Genomic DNA, 15,410 nt, shown 5'->3' with positions numbered 1-15,410 from the left:
GAGAGAGAGAGAGAGTCAGAGGAGACTCATCATATAACGTGTTCAGGAAAGAAAAGTAGGAATGTCCCACAAGAGAAATAGAAAACTGACAATTTTTCATGCCTGTTCATCTTTGACAAAATTTATTCAGGTTATTTCCCCCACTCTATAAATTTTAGACCATGTCTATGTATATAGGTTTGTATTTAAAGTACGTTAGAATAGGAAATGTTTCCTCTAGTATTCTAAACTGCATTAACATTTCAGGATCAGAGTCTGCAGAATCAATTCATGCAGAAGGCAGCATCAAAGGAAGTTACTCAGAAGCACCATCTCCAACAGGTAATTTTTCCATGTGTCATTTAGTGAAAGACAGGCATAGGTCTAGCCACTAGCATGGCCACAAAATTCCATTCCCATCACCATTGCTGCTGCTGAGAGTCACTTGCCACACATACGGTTTTTAAAAGACCCCAAGGGGGTTAAGAAAAACAGCTAATAATGGTTTTTGCTTCAGCAGCCTGTTAAAGGATCATTTCTTTGCAAACATTAACAGAAGTAACTTAGAACAGCTTTGCTTGTAGCTCCCCCTACAGCCACATTTGGGCTGGATCTAGACACACTGTATGCATGTTTGAACTTGAGTTTGAAGCGCTGTTAATTTGAACAGGGAAAACAGGTAGAGAAAAACGGGACGCCACGTCGTCATCTGGTGGCAAAATATTGTATGGGGCACATACAACACATACATATCGCTTTTTCTTCACCAGTCTTAACTGAGTCCCTGTTGTCTGCAGTGCATCCAGTTTGAGTGGGTTTTTTTTAAAAAAACAACAACTATTTAATACTGTCATTTCACTCTGCAGTAGGGAAGAAGGCTCATTCCCAGTCACCATGCTGGTGGTAATTCTGAGTAGTAAGATCAAAAGTAAGATCACAACTCAAGTTCAAACATGCATACAATCTAATATCTGTAGGGCTGTCATGCAATTAAATAAACAGTAGTCGATTAATAAATTAAATGTGAATCTATGAAAAAAAAATTAAAAATTGAAGTAAAAGGGTATTATTTGTGTTTAGACGATTCATTCACCTCTTGCAGCAGGCACGATTTTGGAAAAGGCATTGCTGTCCATGTGAAAGGGATGAAGGTTTTGCCTCTTTCAAGATGCTGACTTCCTTTAGTTTCTTTTGTATTAAAAGCGAATTGTGTGGGTTTTTTATTATTATTAAAAAAAAACCCCTTGATTACATCTGTAATCAATCAACTTGCTTCAATTTGATTAATCGACTAAATGCTTCAGCCCTATTAACACAGTGTAATGCAAGCTCCTTTAATGTAACTAACTTGCTATGGCTGCACTTCTGCTACATTTACTATCCCTTCCTCATATTTTCTTGTGTTTAGTGATCAGATTAATGCGAGCTAATTCATTGTATTGTTTCCTAACCTGCTTCTTAGGCAATGTAATTGATCTAACTGGGAGCACAGTGTCAACAACAAATGCCTCGTGCAGCTTGGAGCCAACCAATCATGACCAAAACAATGCGCTGCAAGTCCCAGATGAAACTAATCTGGCTAATGCTGATAATCCCGATGAGTCTGAAGTGTCTCTTAAATGTAGGTGGTTGTCATGTTTTGCCTTTAGGAGTGGTTTATTTAGATTACTTGCGCAAAAGTTATCGTGATAATGCAGTCGGGAAAGCAATTGGGTATCTTTTCTGGGACAGCCTTCAGGAAACCTGGTGCATTCCAGATGTTTTGGATTCCAATTCCCCCAGCAACCTCAGCGGTCAGGGATGGCGGGAGTTGTAATATGACAACATCTGGAGGACAACAGGTTGGAGGAGCTGGTTCTAGAGCAGCGGATGAGGAACCTGTGGGTGGCGCTCTCAGAGACTGCAGCTACATCAGGGTTTTCCATTCAGTTTCATTTCAAGTGTCGTGGGTAGGTGGCCACAACAATGGGCCCCCATGGTACAATTCCAGTTAGCTCTTCTCTCACTGATGATTTCAGAGAGCATTGCCCTGCTTTCCAACTGCCATGTTTAAAGCGCAGCAGATCACCTTTATGCTCAGCTTGTTGGTTTATTAAGGGGGTTCAGAGGAAGCTGATTTCTCCCCAAAATTATGATCAGGCTGTTAGGCAGTTTTCATAGGCTATGAAGCCTATGCCATAATAAGTTTTGTTAGACTTTAAAGTGCCACGTGATTTATTGTTGCTTTGCTGTAAGAGATTCATGCAAGCAGCCCCCACCCCCCGGAATCTACATAAATCTGAAATATTAAATGAAAGAATAATACAAAGAGGACTGTTAACGTGTTGAGAGGCACTGTAGTTTAGTGGTAGAGGTAATGTTTGGCTCGCGGAAGGGACCATCGCTAGCATCGCCAGGTAGGGCTGGGAAAGAGTTTTGCCTGAACCCTGAAGAGTTGCGGCTAGTAAGTGTAGAAAATCAATGGGCTAGATAAGCCAACGAACTGACTCCTGGTGCATAAGTCGCCTTCCTATGAGTTCATTATCTTCTGAATGAGGAGATATTAAGGTAGGAATGTTTTCAAGTGGTTGCCAGTCTTTCTCTGCTCATACAAGCTTTTACTCCATAAGAGCAAAACCTACCACCCTGCCCTGCTGATCTATACTCACATTTATCAGAATTTTAAACTATTTGAGCCACAGGGACAAGAATCCCCCTCACTCCACACACCCCAAACTCCTTAGTAAGCATACTCTGATTTTCCATTTGGGATGGTATTTTTTTTTATTTTTAACAATGTAATGTGATATATTTATATTGGCTTATTATTGCTCTTTATGCTTTCCTTGGGAGCGTAGCTGACATAGGCTCCGAATATAGTCTAGAGGAGATAGATGAGAAGGAAGAAATGCATGAAGAAAGTGCAGGGGCTCCTCTCACTATGCCAGAGGCCCCCATCTCCTTCAGTACTCCTGAAATTCCACGGGGCGTTCAGAAAAACGAGCCTGCTTCGTTGGCTTCAGATCCTAGCACTGGGCGTGACAATACTCTGCAAGACTCAAATGAAGAAGCAGAAAATAAGACTGCACGTGACAAGTGAGTGCATCAGGCTTCTTTCTGTAAATGGTGGTAAGCCCCCTTTATATCCTAGAAGGAGAGCGATTGATCGCTGAGCCTATGTTTGCGATTGCAAAGGTATCCTGTCCACTGTAATGGTATCTTTGTACATCAATACTTTTATCTATGAGAAGGGGTTGAGAAAAGTGGTGCATTGGTGCTCTGAAGTACAAAGCAATGCACCCAGTGTTTATGCAGAGTTCCGTAGCAGTATTTCTTCTTTGAGTTACTTATGATTAAACAAGTCGTTCACCCTCTTGTTCTAGCGCCAAACAAAATAACTCCAAAAGAAGACTCCAGTGTGACACCGCTGCATAACTTGAACTGATAGAATTGAACTTGTTCATTTCCATCACACTTCTGGCCTCAATCAAGATAGTGGGTTTTTTAACTTGCTACATGTGATAATTAACTTTGCCAGTGCCATAATGTTTGTGTTTATCATCAGTAGTGCTTTGTGAACGGTCACTAAAATTATTTTACATAATTCAAATTATAACAGTGTGTGTGTGTGTGTGTTTCATTTCCCTCTGAGCTCACTACTTTTTCTTTGCTACTTATGTGTATCATCAGTACCTGCCAACTTAGGATAACACATCATGCATCTGAAAGCCCATGAACGTTTATACTGAGACTTGGAAACTCAGTGCCCTTGTTTACATTTAATGTTATGGCAAACCGTGGCTTAGCCTAATCAAGCAAATGTGTAGGCACCAGGGAAAGAGGTTGCACCCAGTTTTGCTGAGTTAAGCCATGGTTTAGCTTGTTGTGTCATCCAAACCCCGGTTCATGGTTTAGCTTTCCCTACCAACCCACAGTCCGTAAACCATGGGATAGCTTGGTTTCGGCTCATGGTTTGTCTGGAGTCCTTAACACCTGGTGGGGGTACAGAAGCAGTGGCAGTAATGCATGGGATGGGGCCAGGATGTAATCACATGAGGAGAAGAATGCCTGAATAGAATTTGAGTGTTTTTCTCAATACGTTACTGATGCCAGTCTGTCTATTGTTATGGTGTGATGTTTTGCAGAGCTCAACATAGTCAAGTATTCATTGCAAATATTACACTTGGCAGTGCTAAGCCACTTGGAGCATTGCAGCCAAATGCAAGCAATGGTGAGTAAATTTATATTGTTATTTGTGCAAGATGTATTTGCACAATTGCCAGCGGAATCCTGGCAATGTTGTTGGTGTCTGTTCAAACATACCAGGTGGTATCCGACTACAGTGTCCCATCAGCACAAAAGATTTCTGCTTGCACAATGGGAATTCCCCCTGGAGGTACGTCGGGGAGGCAGAAATCCTTGCACTGAAGGAACATTCATGTAGTGTTACATTGGATGCAGCCCATTGTGTGAATGGCAAATGTAAAGGAGTCTTCCACAATTTTTTTCCTAAGTGGTATTGATGGGTCCTTGCAGTTGCTCAGAGAAACCTGAATATAAAGCATATGTATATTTTTAATATTTTAAAAACCTCTCATGTCTGTCATATGACATATACTATGACATATACTTAAGACTACAAAAGCTATGTACCAAAAAGCTGTACTCTGGGAAAGTTTAGCTCCATTTTAATACAATTTGGAATGAAAAAGAGTGATTCATGATTCAAACAACTTGATCCTAATGCTAATTTCAAATTTTTGTTTCCTTTTTTTTATAAAGGTCACAGTGAAGCAAAATTTCTTCCTCCAACAGAAGAAAGTAATATTGATGTGAGAGAAAGTAACAAGCTTGAATCATTGAACTGCCAAGCATATCAAAATAACATAGTCATAAATCAGGAATGCAGCCCTCAAGCATGTCTAGGGGTGCAAGATAAACAATGGGATCAGTCCATTGTGGAGACAGTAAAGACTCAGGATGTTGCAATTCAGGCAACCCCACCCGACGGTAATTTGGGTCAGACTGAAGTAAGGGAGAGTACTGGTCCTCAAGGCTGCCAACTGGTCACACGCAAAGATTCAACTCACCTGCACAAGTCAGCTCAGGAGAACCAACCCTCAGGGCTCCTCAGCAGGGTACATGAGACCGTAGGAACTATGACAGAGTTCAACCAACAGAGGGAACAATCGGCGCATGACAGAGCAAATTCTAACGACAACCAATATAACACAATTGAAAAGGATAGCCCCATTTTACCACAGAAAGTCATCAAAAACCCTGCTAGTTCTCCTCCAAAAGGTTACCCACCTCACTGGCAAGACTCTAAACCTAAACCTAAACCTTCCAATGAGATTACAAGAGACTACATACCCAAAGTTGGAATGACTACCTATAAAATAGTGCCTCCAAAATCTCTGGAGATAGTGAAGAATTGGGAGTCCGACACTGCAGAGGATCGGGAAGCGGCCCACTTGCACATGTCTCCCAAGGAGAATTCCCAGGAATTTGGTATGCAAACAGAAATGCTTAATAACTCCAAAAGCCTGAGCCCAACAGGACCTGTTTTTAGACATGAAGTTACGTTGCTAGGGAACGATTCACTGCATAAAACATACAGTGCTGATAATGCCACAGTTCCTCTCCCTAATGCCGAAGGCAGGAAAATGGAAGGGGAGAATTACAGACCTGGTCCGCAACATGTTGCAGCTCCATTTGTGCTAAGCACGGAGAAGAAAAGTCCGCCCCCACCGGTGCAAGAAAAACCAAGGATCTTAAGTCCTACAGCAAAACCAAGCAACTTCTATTTACAGATGCAAAAGAGAGCTTCTTCTCATTATGTAACGTCTGCGATTGCAAGAAGCAATTCCATTAGTAGCTCTACGCAAAACGAAGCTAAGACTATGGAGCCAGAAAAAAAGTTGGCCTCGCCAGATCATACTTCTTTTCCATTTCCTAGGACAGTTACTGTTCCTTCTCAATTAGTAGAGGAAAAGACTGAAAACGGACACAGCGAGGAAAAGACAAAAGTCACCACTCCTCCTGTAACAATGCCCAAACCTCTGAATTCCCCCTGCTCCCAGCCTCCTCCATTAAATCTGAAAACCCTGAGGACTTTCGTTTTGCCGCAACCGTATTCCAGCTCCAGGCCGTCACCTTTTGCTCTTGCTGTATCTTCGGCAGTTAGGAGGTCGCAGTCGTTCAGCAAAACATGTGCACCCAGGCCACTGAAAGAGCAATTGTCCCTTGACCTTTCCTCATCAGTGCCCAACACGGAGATAAAGAACCATTCTCCTCTACAGAGCCCAACTGGACAGCTGCAGCAGAATTTTGCAGACAAGGTAAAACCCAACAATAACATTTGTCCTCAACTTCCACGCAGTGCTTTCATACATGCATATATCTTGGCATTTTGCAAAATGACATAGAACTGTTCTGTCGTTCACTAAAAGTGTGCATTGCATTGCGTGTTGCTGTCTAAGGTAGCGTGAGCTCACTCGGGGCAATGGTTTTCTTTCTTCTTCTTCCAACAGAAAAATAATTGTGCAACCAATGAGCAAAATAGGCAGGTGCCCTCTTTATCTGGCCACCCAACAACTGCCGTCTGTCAGAGAGGGATTGCTGCGGCTCTCCAGCGCCCTGACCCGGAACAGATCCACCAGAGCTTGCTGGCTGCAATCCGCTCGGGAGAAGCTGCTGCCAAATTGAGAAGGGTGAGGTGGTTGGGTTTTTTCCCCTCCTCTCCCCTTTCCTTTTCCTTCTCATCATTAAAATAAATAACAATGGATTTACAGTGCTTACTTTCAAAATCACCATAGCAATCGGTGCTGGCATTAATCTTGTTGAAGGAATCTCACGAGTGTGATTTCTGAATAGTGCCAATAGGGGAGATGTAAGGACTGGTTGCAAAATGTTCTTGCTGGCTTTGAGTAAAGGAAAGAGTGTATACAGCTTTTCCCTTAAACATACATTTGGCATAAAGTGTATGGGCTGATTCCCTCTGCCAAATCCTCCATTGAAACAGCTGTTAGGAAGAAGCTTTAAAGATCAAGGTCAAAAGGACCTTGCCTCTCCTACCTGTCTTCAGAATTTGAAAATTCCTTGCTAATGCTCTGCTTTCCTGTCTCAGATTTCAGAAAGGTATTTCATCAGTTAGGGGAAAGAAGGCATCCATATAGAGCTGGAAATTGAATATCCTGGGGTCTTTTTTTTTTTTTTTTAAAAAAGAGTGCTTTATTTGGTTTGTGGCAAGAAGATGAACTTTTTAAATTATTCTGACAGTGCCCCGCCATATTATCCTATTATGAATTCTCCATGACTAGAATATGGTCATGAGAGATGCCTTTTTAAAGCTCTGCAGCCCAAACTGCATATATAGTTAAATATCTCCTTCCTTCTCTGCTTTTGTTATTCTTGTGCTATGCAAAATTTAATCCCACTTTGTCTCTCTCACTTGTCACCTCCTATGCCATCCCACATTTGTTTAATTAATGAATTTATGAATCGCTTCCCAGGAAGCATCATAAGGAGAGCAAGTACCAAAGAATGCAGACAGTATTGACATAATCAAGTATAAGTCATTTTTTTCTAGGAGTTTCAAGTTTCCCTCAGTTATATTCTGTTTAAGAGACCATTTTTCTTTCTTTCAAAGTAGCATGATAATGACTGTGCTAATTCACTATCTTACAGTATGAAGAAGTGAAGCTGGGGTGAGAAAAGTGTGGTATCAAATTTATTTTTAAGCCTCTTGTGAAGATGAAGTCAGACAGTGTCTGTAAAACGTTGCTGCAACTTTTAAAACAAGGCGTATTGCACGGGGAAAGAATTAAACACTTAAGTCAGCAGACCCAAAGTTACTGCATTCACTTGTGTGTGAAGAACAAGTGAAAGGACATTTAACTCCTATTTAAATGGCAAAGTTCGGCTAATGCTTTGTGCTATTAAATTGGGTAAAAGGTCTGTCAGGTGCTCTCAGCATCCGCCAAGCATTCAAGAAACAAGGCAAAAATTGCCACTGCATTCAGCCAAGCATTTGCCCCCCCCCCCACTTGCTTTAATAACTCGTTAGGGTACAGAGCCAAACTCTGTGGTCTTTTGTGCTGCAGTTTTATTCCTGCTGAATAAAGCTTGCAGTAATTGCTAACCAAATGGGTCAAATGAGGTTGGGGTTTGAAACTATTTCTCTCTCTCCAGAATATTTCCATCATATGACTGAACTCTCCCTGTTAGTTTCCCTTGGGCTCACACATCTTAAGGCATTACTTTCAGTTTAATAATCAAATGAATGCATAGGCCCATTGTATTGTCTTCAGCAGGCATCTGCAAACTTGCTTGCTTGGAACTATGTTTTAAAAAAACTAGAACCTGGAGGTTCCAGAACCAATTTGAGCCAATTGGAAAACAGTGGCTTGGTGAAGAACAAAGCCAGATGCAAAATGGTGGCTCAATGGGCAGAGCCCAGTTACCTGTGCCCCACCCCACAAAACATGCACTGGGATGGCTGTCATTTACAATGACAAAAATTTACATCTGAGAAAATTCTAGCCAGAGCCAAATCTACTGCAAGTCATCCAATGATCTGTCAGCGGGTCCAAATTAACCTTCCACCCAGCCCTAGTCTACAGTGCACAGTAAAATTAGTGACGTGGCAAGAAATAAATGTTCTCCAGATAAATAATCACTCGTGTGGTTTGGAAACATGGGTTTTATATATTTTTCATGCGGCTGAGTGCATATTGAACCCTATGTTTGATCAGACTGTTTCAACTAGCTAGCTTTTACTTAGTGATGTTGAAAATCAGTTGAGCTTTAGCAGACAGGAGCGAGGCAAGTGTGTAGTGACATCATTAAAGTAATCAGCTTTGTGGGGAACATGAAACCACAAATTGGAGCAAGAATTAAAAGAGAAACAAGTAATAAATTCCTATTGCTTGGTGTCCAAACAACTCACTTAACAATCATAGCTCTGGCTTTAATCATTGGCTAAAAACACTGACAGGCATATATACTGTTATTTTTCCATGTATAAGACGCCTATTTTGGGAGTCTTCGATTTAAGAAAATGGGGGGACTTACATCCATGTATAAGACAACCCCAGATTTTAAACATTATTTTAGAGTAAGAAAACCTAGTCTTATACACAGAAAAGTACAGTATATATGAAAGCTCAGTGCCTGAGTCTCTTTCCTAGGCTGGTTACCATATGAATTCTTACCACACAAACATAACCAATATTATATAGGCTTTGTGAAACTGAGCCACAGGGGTGTAGCTCTTCAGTGGCTATGACTCTAGCTCAACAAAGGCAGGCCATGCATTTTTGTGGAACAACCATGCACCTCTCTTAAATTTCTGGTGTGCCCCGAAGATCCCTAGTAATATGGCAATTGGACCTAAGGCAGAGTAACATCTATTGATGTACCCAGGTGGTGAATTGAGTTTCCCAGCATTTTGACACTTAAATTAGTATAAGATGCATCAGACCTTTCTGGAGAGGAGGGTGTAAGTAGATCTGTTCATGTAGCTGCATTTTATCCCGCCCTTCCTAAGGAACTCTAATTGACTGATGCATAGGCCCAGTTTATTTCAGCAGCTCTACTCTCAGTGACAGCATTCAAAACAGTTGCAATTATAAATTAACTGGTGGGTGACTTCCATTTTGCATGAGGTCTTCCATCTACCTGACTACCTTATTTTCTCTCTCAGGTTGCACCTCCGTCAAATACAGTTGCCATTAACGGAAGATCCAGTCTCAATTCCTCAGTGTCCGTAGAAGCAAGATACAACAATCACTAGGACTTCGTACCAAATATTTTGCACTTTATCCACTACTGCATAAAACTACGGTTAATTGCATATTGCTGATGACTGTGTGTAAATGCAAGGTTGCGATGGTATATATTGTCAAGTGAAGCACAGAAACTTCATGGAAGTCCTGAAAGAGTTATTAGAATAGATATAATTTATAGCAATATTTTTTTCGCCCTTTTAAAGCTGAAACTGCTGCTTCAGAACGCATAACATGGCATAAAAGTTTCGTTCTTTTGCTGCTGTGATCTGGTAATGTTGATTTCCACTTTAACCTTAATTAATTATGTTTAGCAATATGTTGTATGATGCTAATGTATGAAGCTCTTAACTGCCTAATAATATTGTTCACAAATGCATGAATTTACATGCACAGTTCTGACACCTGTTGCCTTGGAAATTTATTGCTGTACTCTCTAGAAATGCAGTTGCACAAGTTTCCTTTCCTTCTGCTAAAAATGCAGGACAAGATCCATCCAAAGTCATGCTGCTTCAGAATCCCATCGATTGCTTAAGTTCTGTATTCAAATCAGTAGGGTTTAGAAGTGCTTAACTTTGGCTGGATCATGTCTTTTTAGGATTAGCATTATTGGCCTTTGTATATTTTCCAGTACCAAAGTGAAGAAATAAAATAGAAGGTGAGTTTTCTTATAAATACTAGCATTGTTATACGGTGTTTTCATGCACACTAGAAAGTGCCTTAACTGCTGTAACAATGCTGATAAAATCGCAGTTGTTTTCCAAAGGCAGTAACTTGGTCAGCATCCCAGGCCTCTATAGAAGAATCTGAGCAGCATGGTAAGAGTACTTTTTAGCAACCTCTAGGACAGGGCAGGGAAACTGAGGCCAGATGTGGTACAATTCCAGCTCCCTCAGCCCCAACCAGCATCACCAGTGGTCAGGGATGGTGGGCGTTGCATCTGGAAGGCCACAGGTTCTCTGGCCTTGCTCTATGAGCTGAATCGTTGAGGGCAGATTTGCGCAATCTAAAATGTAACAGGTAGTAGGTATGAATAGGAATCAGTGTTTATTTTCTTACTGTCCTGTGCTTACCTTTAGCATACCCCATGCTCTCAGCGTGCTGCAAGTGTGATGGCTGAGCAAAAATAGGGAGGGGGGTGTGCTGGCACGGGCAGGGATCTGCAGAATGAAGCATATGGGAAATTTTGTTAGCTGACATGCAGCGCTCTCTCGAGAGCTAATACAGCTCTGAACTGCAGTGAGGACTCCAGAACCTTATTTGGCACTTGATACAAATTTATGGGTAAGGAAAAGAGGACTGTGGCTCAGGTACAGCTTGAGGCATTCTCAAGGCCATTGGCCCAGAGCTACCAAGTTTAATTTATTCTTGTTCTCAGAAAAAAACAGTATCTTATTTCACGTTTAGGTAACTTTTAAAATATTTCTTTTAAGTTCAAAAAATTAAAGCTAGGGGATGCAAAACAAAATAAAGCCCAAACTCCTCTTTTTGTAAGTAGGAGAAGAGGTGGTGGTGATTTCTGCATTATAAAAGCTTCTTTAATGACACTTTAAACAACACAATGTCAATGAAGTAGTTTTACGAGTCTAATAAATTCTACAGTTGTGAAATTTAAAAATTGCTACTGAAATAGACATGTTAGGTTGAGCAGCTATGTGCAAGACAGCAAAATGCTCAGCGGCGCTTCTTTTTCTGTTCATCTTTTCCTGTCCAATTAATGTTGCATTTGTGTGACAAGATCTATTTGTGATCCTAGTTCTGATCAAGCAACTGAATTTGTAGATATATGCTGCAAATACTGGGATATTTTCTAAATAATTACGGTTTTGTTAAATAAAAGTAATTGTATTTAGTTTCATTCTTAAAAGATTACGTTGAACGACTTACCGTTTTAGAACATTCTTGTTATTCCCCCCCCCAAAAAAATCATGTAAGCTCCTACGCTCGCTCGCTCACTCTCCCCTCACCCCCCCCCCGGACTTCCAGAATGAAGGAAGGCATGCAATACACAGTTGGTAACTAAAGGAATGACTTTGTTACATACCTGACCTTTGATTGGCCACATCACTGCTCATTACTGGCAGTAGGTGAGATGGCAACGAGGTTGATTTGATGCAAATGCACCAGCAGCAATGCTGTATCGTAGGCATAGACAAACTCTGCCCTCCAGATGTTTTGAGACTACAATTCCCATCATCCCTGACCACTGGTCCTGTTAGCTAGGGATGATGGAAGTTGTAGTCCCAAAACATCTGGAGGGCTGAGTTTGCCTATGCCTGCTGTATTGGTTTAACCTGTATGGTTGCACCCTCTGACCTCACCATTTCCCCTTGTAGCTCCTGGTAAGCAGCACCAAACATAGGTTTGCTGCCTGAGTCACTAATGCAATGGAGCTATAAATTAGATGAACATTTTGGATGTCTTGTGTGGCATTTCCAGTAGCGAGATGGAAGTATAAAAAACTGTTATTCAAGGCATTATTTCCAGATGAGTATCCCATTTTGGTTACTTGCAAGCAGAGAAAGATAAAGTGAAACAAGTTCAATGAAGCAGCAAGAACAATCACAGATAGAATAGAGGAGAGGTGGAAAAGGACTATGCCTCATTTGCGTAGTAAAAAGAAGAGTGTAGTTGTAGCTGTATACTATGTTGACATAAAACATCACAGTTGGTAAAGGTTGGTAATGATGAAAGATAAAGAGAATGAAATTAAATATACCGATGCCTCTCACATAGACAGAAGACTTTATGAAGCTGGTTTCAAAGGATCCCCCAACACTGAAGAGGGGGGTATAGAATCAGGGCAAGAGGACCTAAGAGCACTTATCAGTCCCTTCGCTGGTGGAATTTTCCATTGGGCTTTCCGTCAGTGCCGGAACAAGTCTGTTTCACTTCAGACAGATCACACTGGCACAACACTGTCCTCAGTAGTAGCCTGAGAAGCCTCTCTCAGCAGCCATTCTCCCCTCTCTCTTTCATTCACCACACGAAACAGAAAGTGGTTAAAAAACAACATTTACTGGAATAATAGTCACAACAGAAATGGGATGCTTCTGTCATGGGATTCACAGTCAGCCAATTGCATGAGAGCTACTGCCCGGGGGGGGGGGGGGGAGAGAGACACCCGTGTTAAAGGTACGCAGTAATTTAACATAAGTAAACATTCCCATTTCAGGAAATTAAATCATTATCCTTAACGCCTTTCCCATCCTTTGCTACCTTAGGTTCTATAACTGGCCTGTAGGTGCATGCAAGGAATTGAAAACGAGACTTTCTGCATTCAAATGTGTTCTGTCACTGAGCAATGGCTCTTCCCAGGCAATGCTGGGAGGCGAAATTGCCAAGGTCCACACTAAACAGGTGCATGCCTACTAATTGACTAGCAACATAGCGGCTGATTCCATCAATTCAAGCCTGTGTGCACAAAATCATCTTGCTTTACATATCAATTATTTTTATATGTCTCTGAAAAGTGACCAAAAAGGAACATTATTATTATTATTATTATTTAAAAGGGTCTTGCTCCTGGTAGAAACCATGTTGTCTGCCCTTAGCCCAGGGCAGGTTCATATGAGAAAAGGTAGGATTCCCTGAGACTGCTTGCTGGCCAGACCTTAGAGGCAATTAATATGAGAAGAATTTTACAAATATTGAATACTCAATTTTGCTGCTAAGGCGCAGATGTGTAACATGCTGAGAACAGCACATTAAAAATTCTCAGTTGTCTCAGCTAAAATGCAAAAATAGTACAGGGTTCTGCTTCTATAATTTGACACAATTAGGGAAAGAGGCACAGCAGGCAGAAGACCTCCTGTGTTTCCTAGAACCTAAATTTGGATTTTCTTTTCGTAGAACGATCTCGTGTTGAATGAAATGCTAAAAGATTCAAGGGATGGAGAATCACTTTGAAGTGTGAAGTTCATCCAAATAGTTTACAGTTTCTAATCACAGGCAACCTGTCTAATTGCTATTAAAGAAATGCGGTAGGGGGTAATTGTGCGGAATAACTGTAGCAGCTATAAATAAACACTAACAATATTCTATAATATCAGCTGGAAATAAATACCTGCCAGTGAGCCTGATGGTTATCTGGTTATAATAATGGAAATGGTCACCAAGGCAAATGTGGTTTTCTGGTGTGTGTTTTTAAAAAACCCCTGTTTTCCAGGCTGTCACTCTTTTGATGTTGAATCACATATGGCCAAATTCAGGTTGCACAATTGTATTTGATTGGGAAGTCGTGCACTACAAACCTGCTCCCCTCAAATGACAGACTTTTTGCAGTAAGGGAAATGGGAAAATGTAGTGGAAACTGGGGGATAACACTTGCTTTGACACAATGCTATCCTCTCCACAGACCAGAATGAATGCTTGCTAAGCAGCCAGCAGTCTAGCTGCAAAAAAATTGGGTGAATGTTTCAATAAACAGGTTGTCTGCCCTAATTCTTTAAAGGACTACCAGACCTTTGTGTCCTTTCCAAACGTGGCCTGTGCTCACATCCATTTGAGACCCAGAGACTGGCAATAGGAGAGTGCATCATGCAAGGGTGCTCAGTAACAAGAAACTGCCTTGCATCAGCTGAGACTGCATCTAGCCCAGCACTGTCAATTCTGACTGGGAGCGACTCTTTCCTGTCACCTGATCGTTTTAGCTGGAGTTGTCAGGAAGTGAAAGTGGGACTTCCTGCATTCAAAGCCATCCCAGCTATGGATCCCCCTCCTGCAGAAGACAAGATCATTCCTCTCTCAGCATTCACTACAACACATAGAGGGCTTTGTGAGCCTAAGAAAAACAGTGCGCACACAGCTATGATGGCATGAAGCCACATGAGAAATTCTGAAAACAGGGACCCCTTCTCAACCAAGGTAAGATACTTAGATGTATTAATACAACTTTGAATATCTGGTGACAGCAGGAACCGCTTCTGAACCAAAGCAAGGCACAGTATCTTTACAAGAGAGGAAGAAAGGGAGAAAACAAAAGCAACTTGGCCAACTCCTATGATATTTTTTTGACCATGACCCTGTGATCTGCAAAGTCTTATCAGGTCCAGTAGCCTCATCCACCACTGACAGCTAGGGTTCTCAAAAGTTGTTGTTTTATTTTATTTATTACTTATACCCCACCTATATGGCGGGGCCTCCCCAGCCACTCTGGGCGGCTTCCAACAGGATATTAAAAACACAATAAAACATTAAGGACTTCATACAACTTATGCATATTTAGTATCTACATTGTTAATTGAAGGAGAATAAAAAATCTGATGAGGAAGCCAAAAGGAGTTCACAACTTACCTGAAAAGCCCCAAATGTCTTCTGCTATTTTTGAATTATTCCAACCTTGAGGAAAGCAAAGGAGATGACTCCATCTTTTAATAGCAATGACTATAATTTTCTCTCTGTTTTTTTTAATGTCAAATTTTCAGTTTTGTTTATATTTACTTTTATGGTATATTGGAGCAAGGTTTCAAAGTTGTGGTCTGTGGACCACCAGTGGTTGGTAAGCTCATTCAAGTGGTCCATAGCATGTCTGGATTTGTGGCTGAAGACAGAGGAGATGGCATGTCCATTACATTAAACATACTGATTTTTAATTCTGTTTAATTGTGTCTTTCTTACATTGCGTTATTGTATTATAATTTGCTTTCTATGCAATTCTAAACT

At 41.1% G+C, this 15,410-nt stretch overlaps 1 protein-coding gene across 5 annotated transcripts in view; it reads left to right on the top strand.

The window, feature by feature from the left end:
- COBLL1 (cordon-bleu WH2 repeat protein like 1) overlaps positions 1–11,598 on the top strand; it is an 83,136-nt gene extending 71,538 nt beyond the window's left edge. For 4 of the 5 annotated variants that reach the window (XM_081870772.1, XM_081870771.1, XM_081870775.1 and 1 more), the window contains exons 9-15: positions 247–321; positions 1,442–1,600; positions 2,817–3,054; positions 4,104–4,189; positions 4,741–6,299; positions 6,492–6,671; positions 9,665–11,598. In XM_081870772.1, coding sequence (XP_081726898.1) covers positions 247–321; positions 1,442–1,600; positions 2,817–3,054; positions 4,104–4,189; positions 4,741–6,299; positions 6,492–6,671; positions 9,665–9,754 — 2,387 coding nt within the window. In that variant the 3' untranslated portion in view covers positions 9,755–11,598. The remainder of the gene's footprint in view (positions 1–246; positions 322–1,441; positions 1,601–2,816; positions 3,055–4,103; positions 4,190–4,740; positions 6,300–6,491; positions 6,672–9,664) is intronic. The other variant, XM_081870773.1, reaches the window with a different exon arrangement.
- Positions 11,599–15,410: the final 3,812 nt, after the last annotated feature.

The sequence above is a fragment of the Podarcis erhardii genome (assembly GCF_964252035.2).
Source record: "Podarcis erhardii genome assembly, chromosome: 1".
Classification (NCBI taxonomy): Eukaryota; Metazoa; Chordata; class Lepidosauria; order Squamata; family Lacertidae; genus Podarcis; species Podarcis erhardii.
This window is presented reverse-complemented; position numbering and strand designations above follow the sequence as displayed.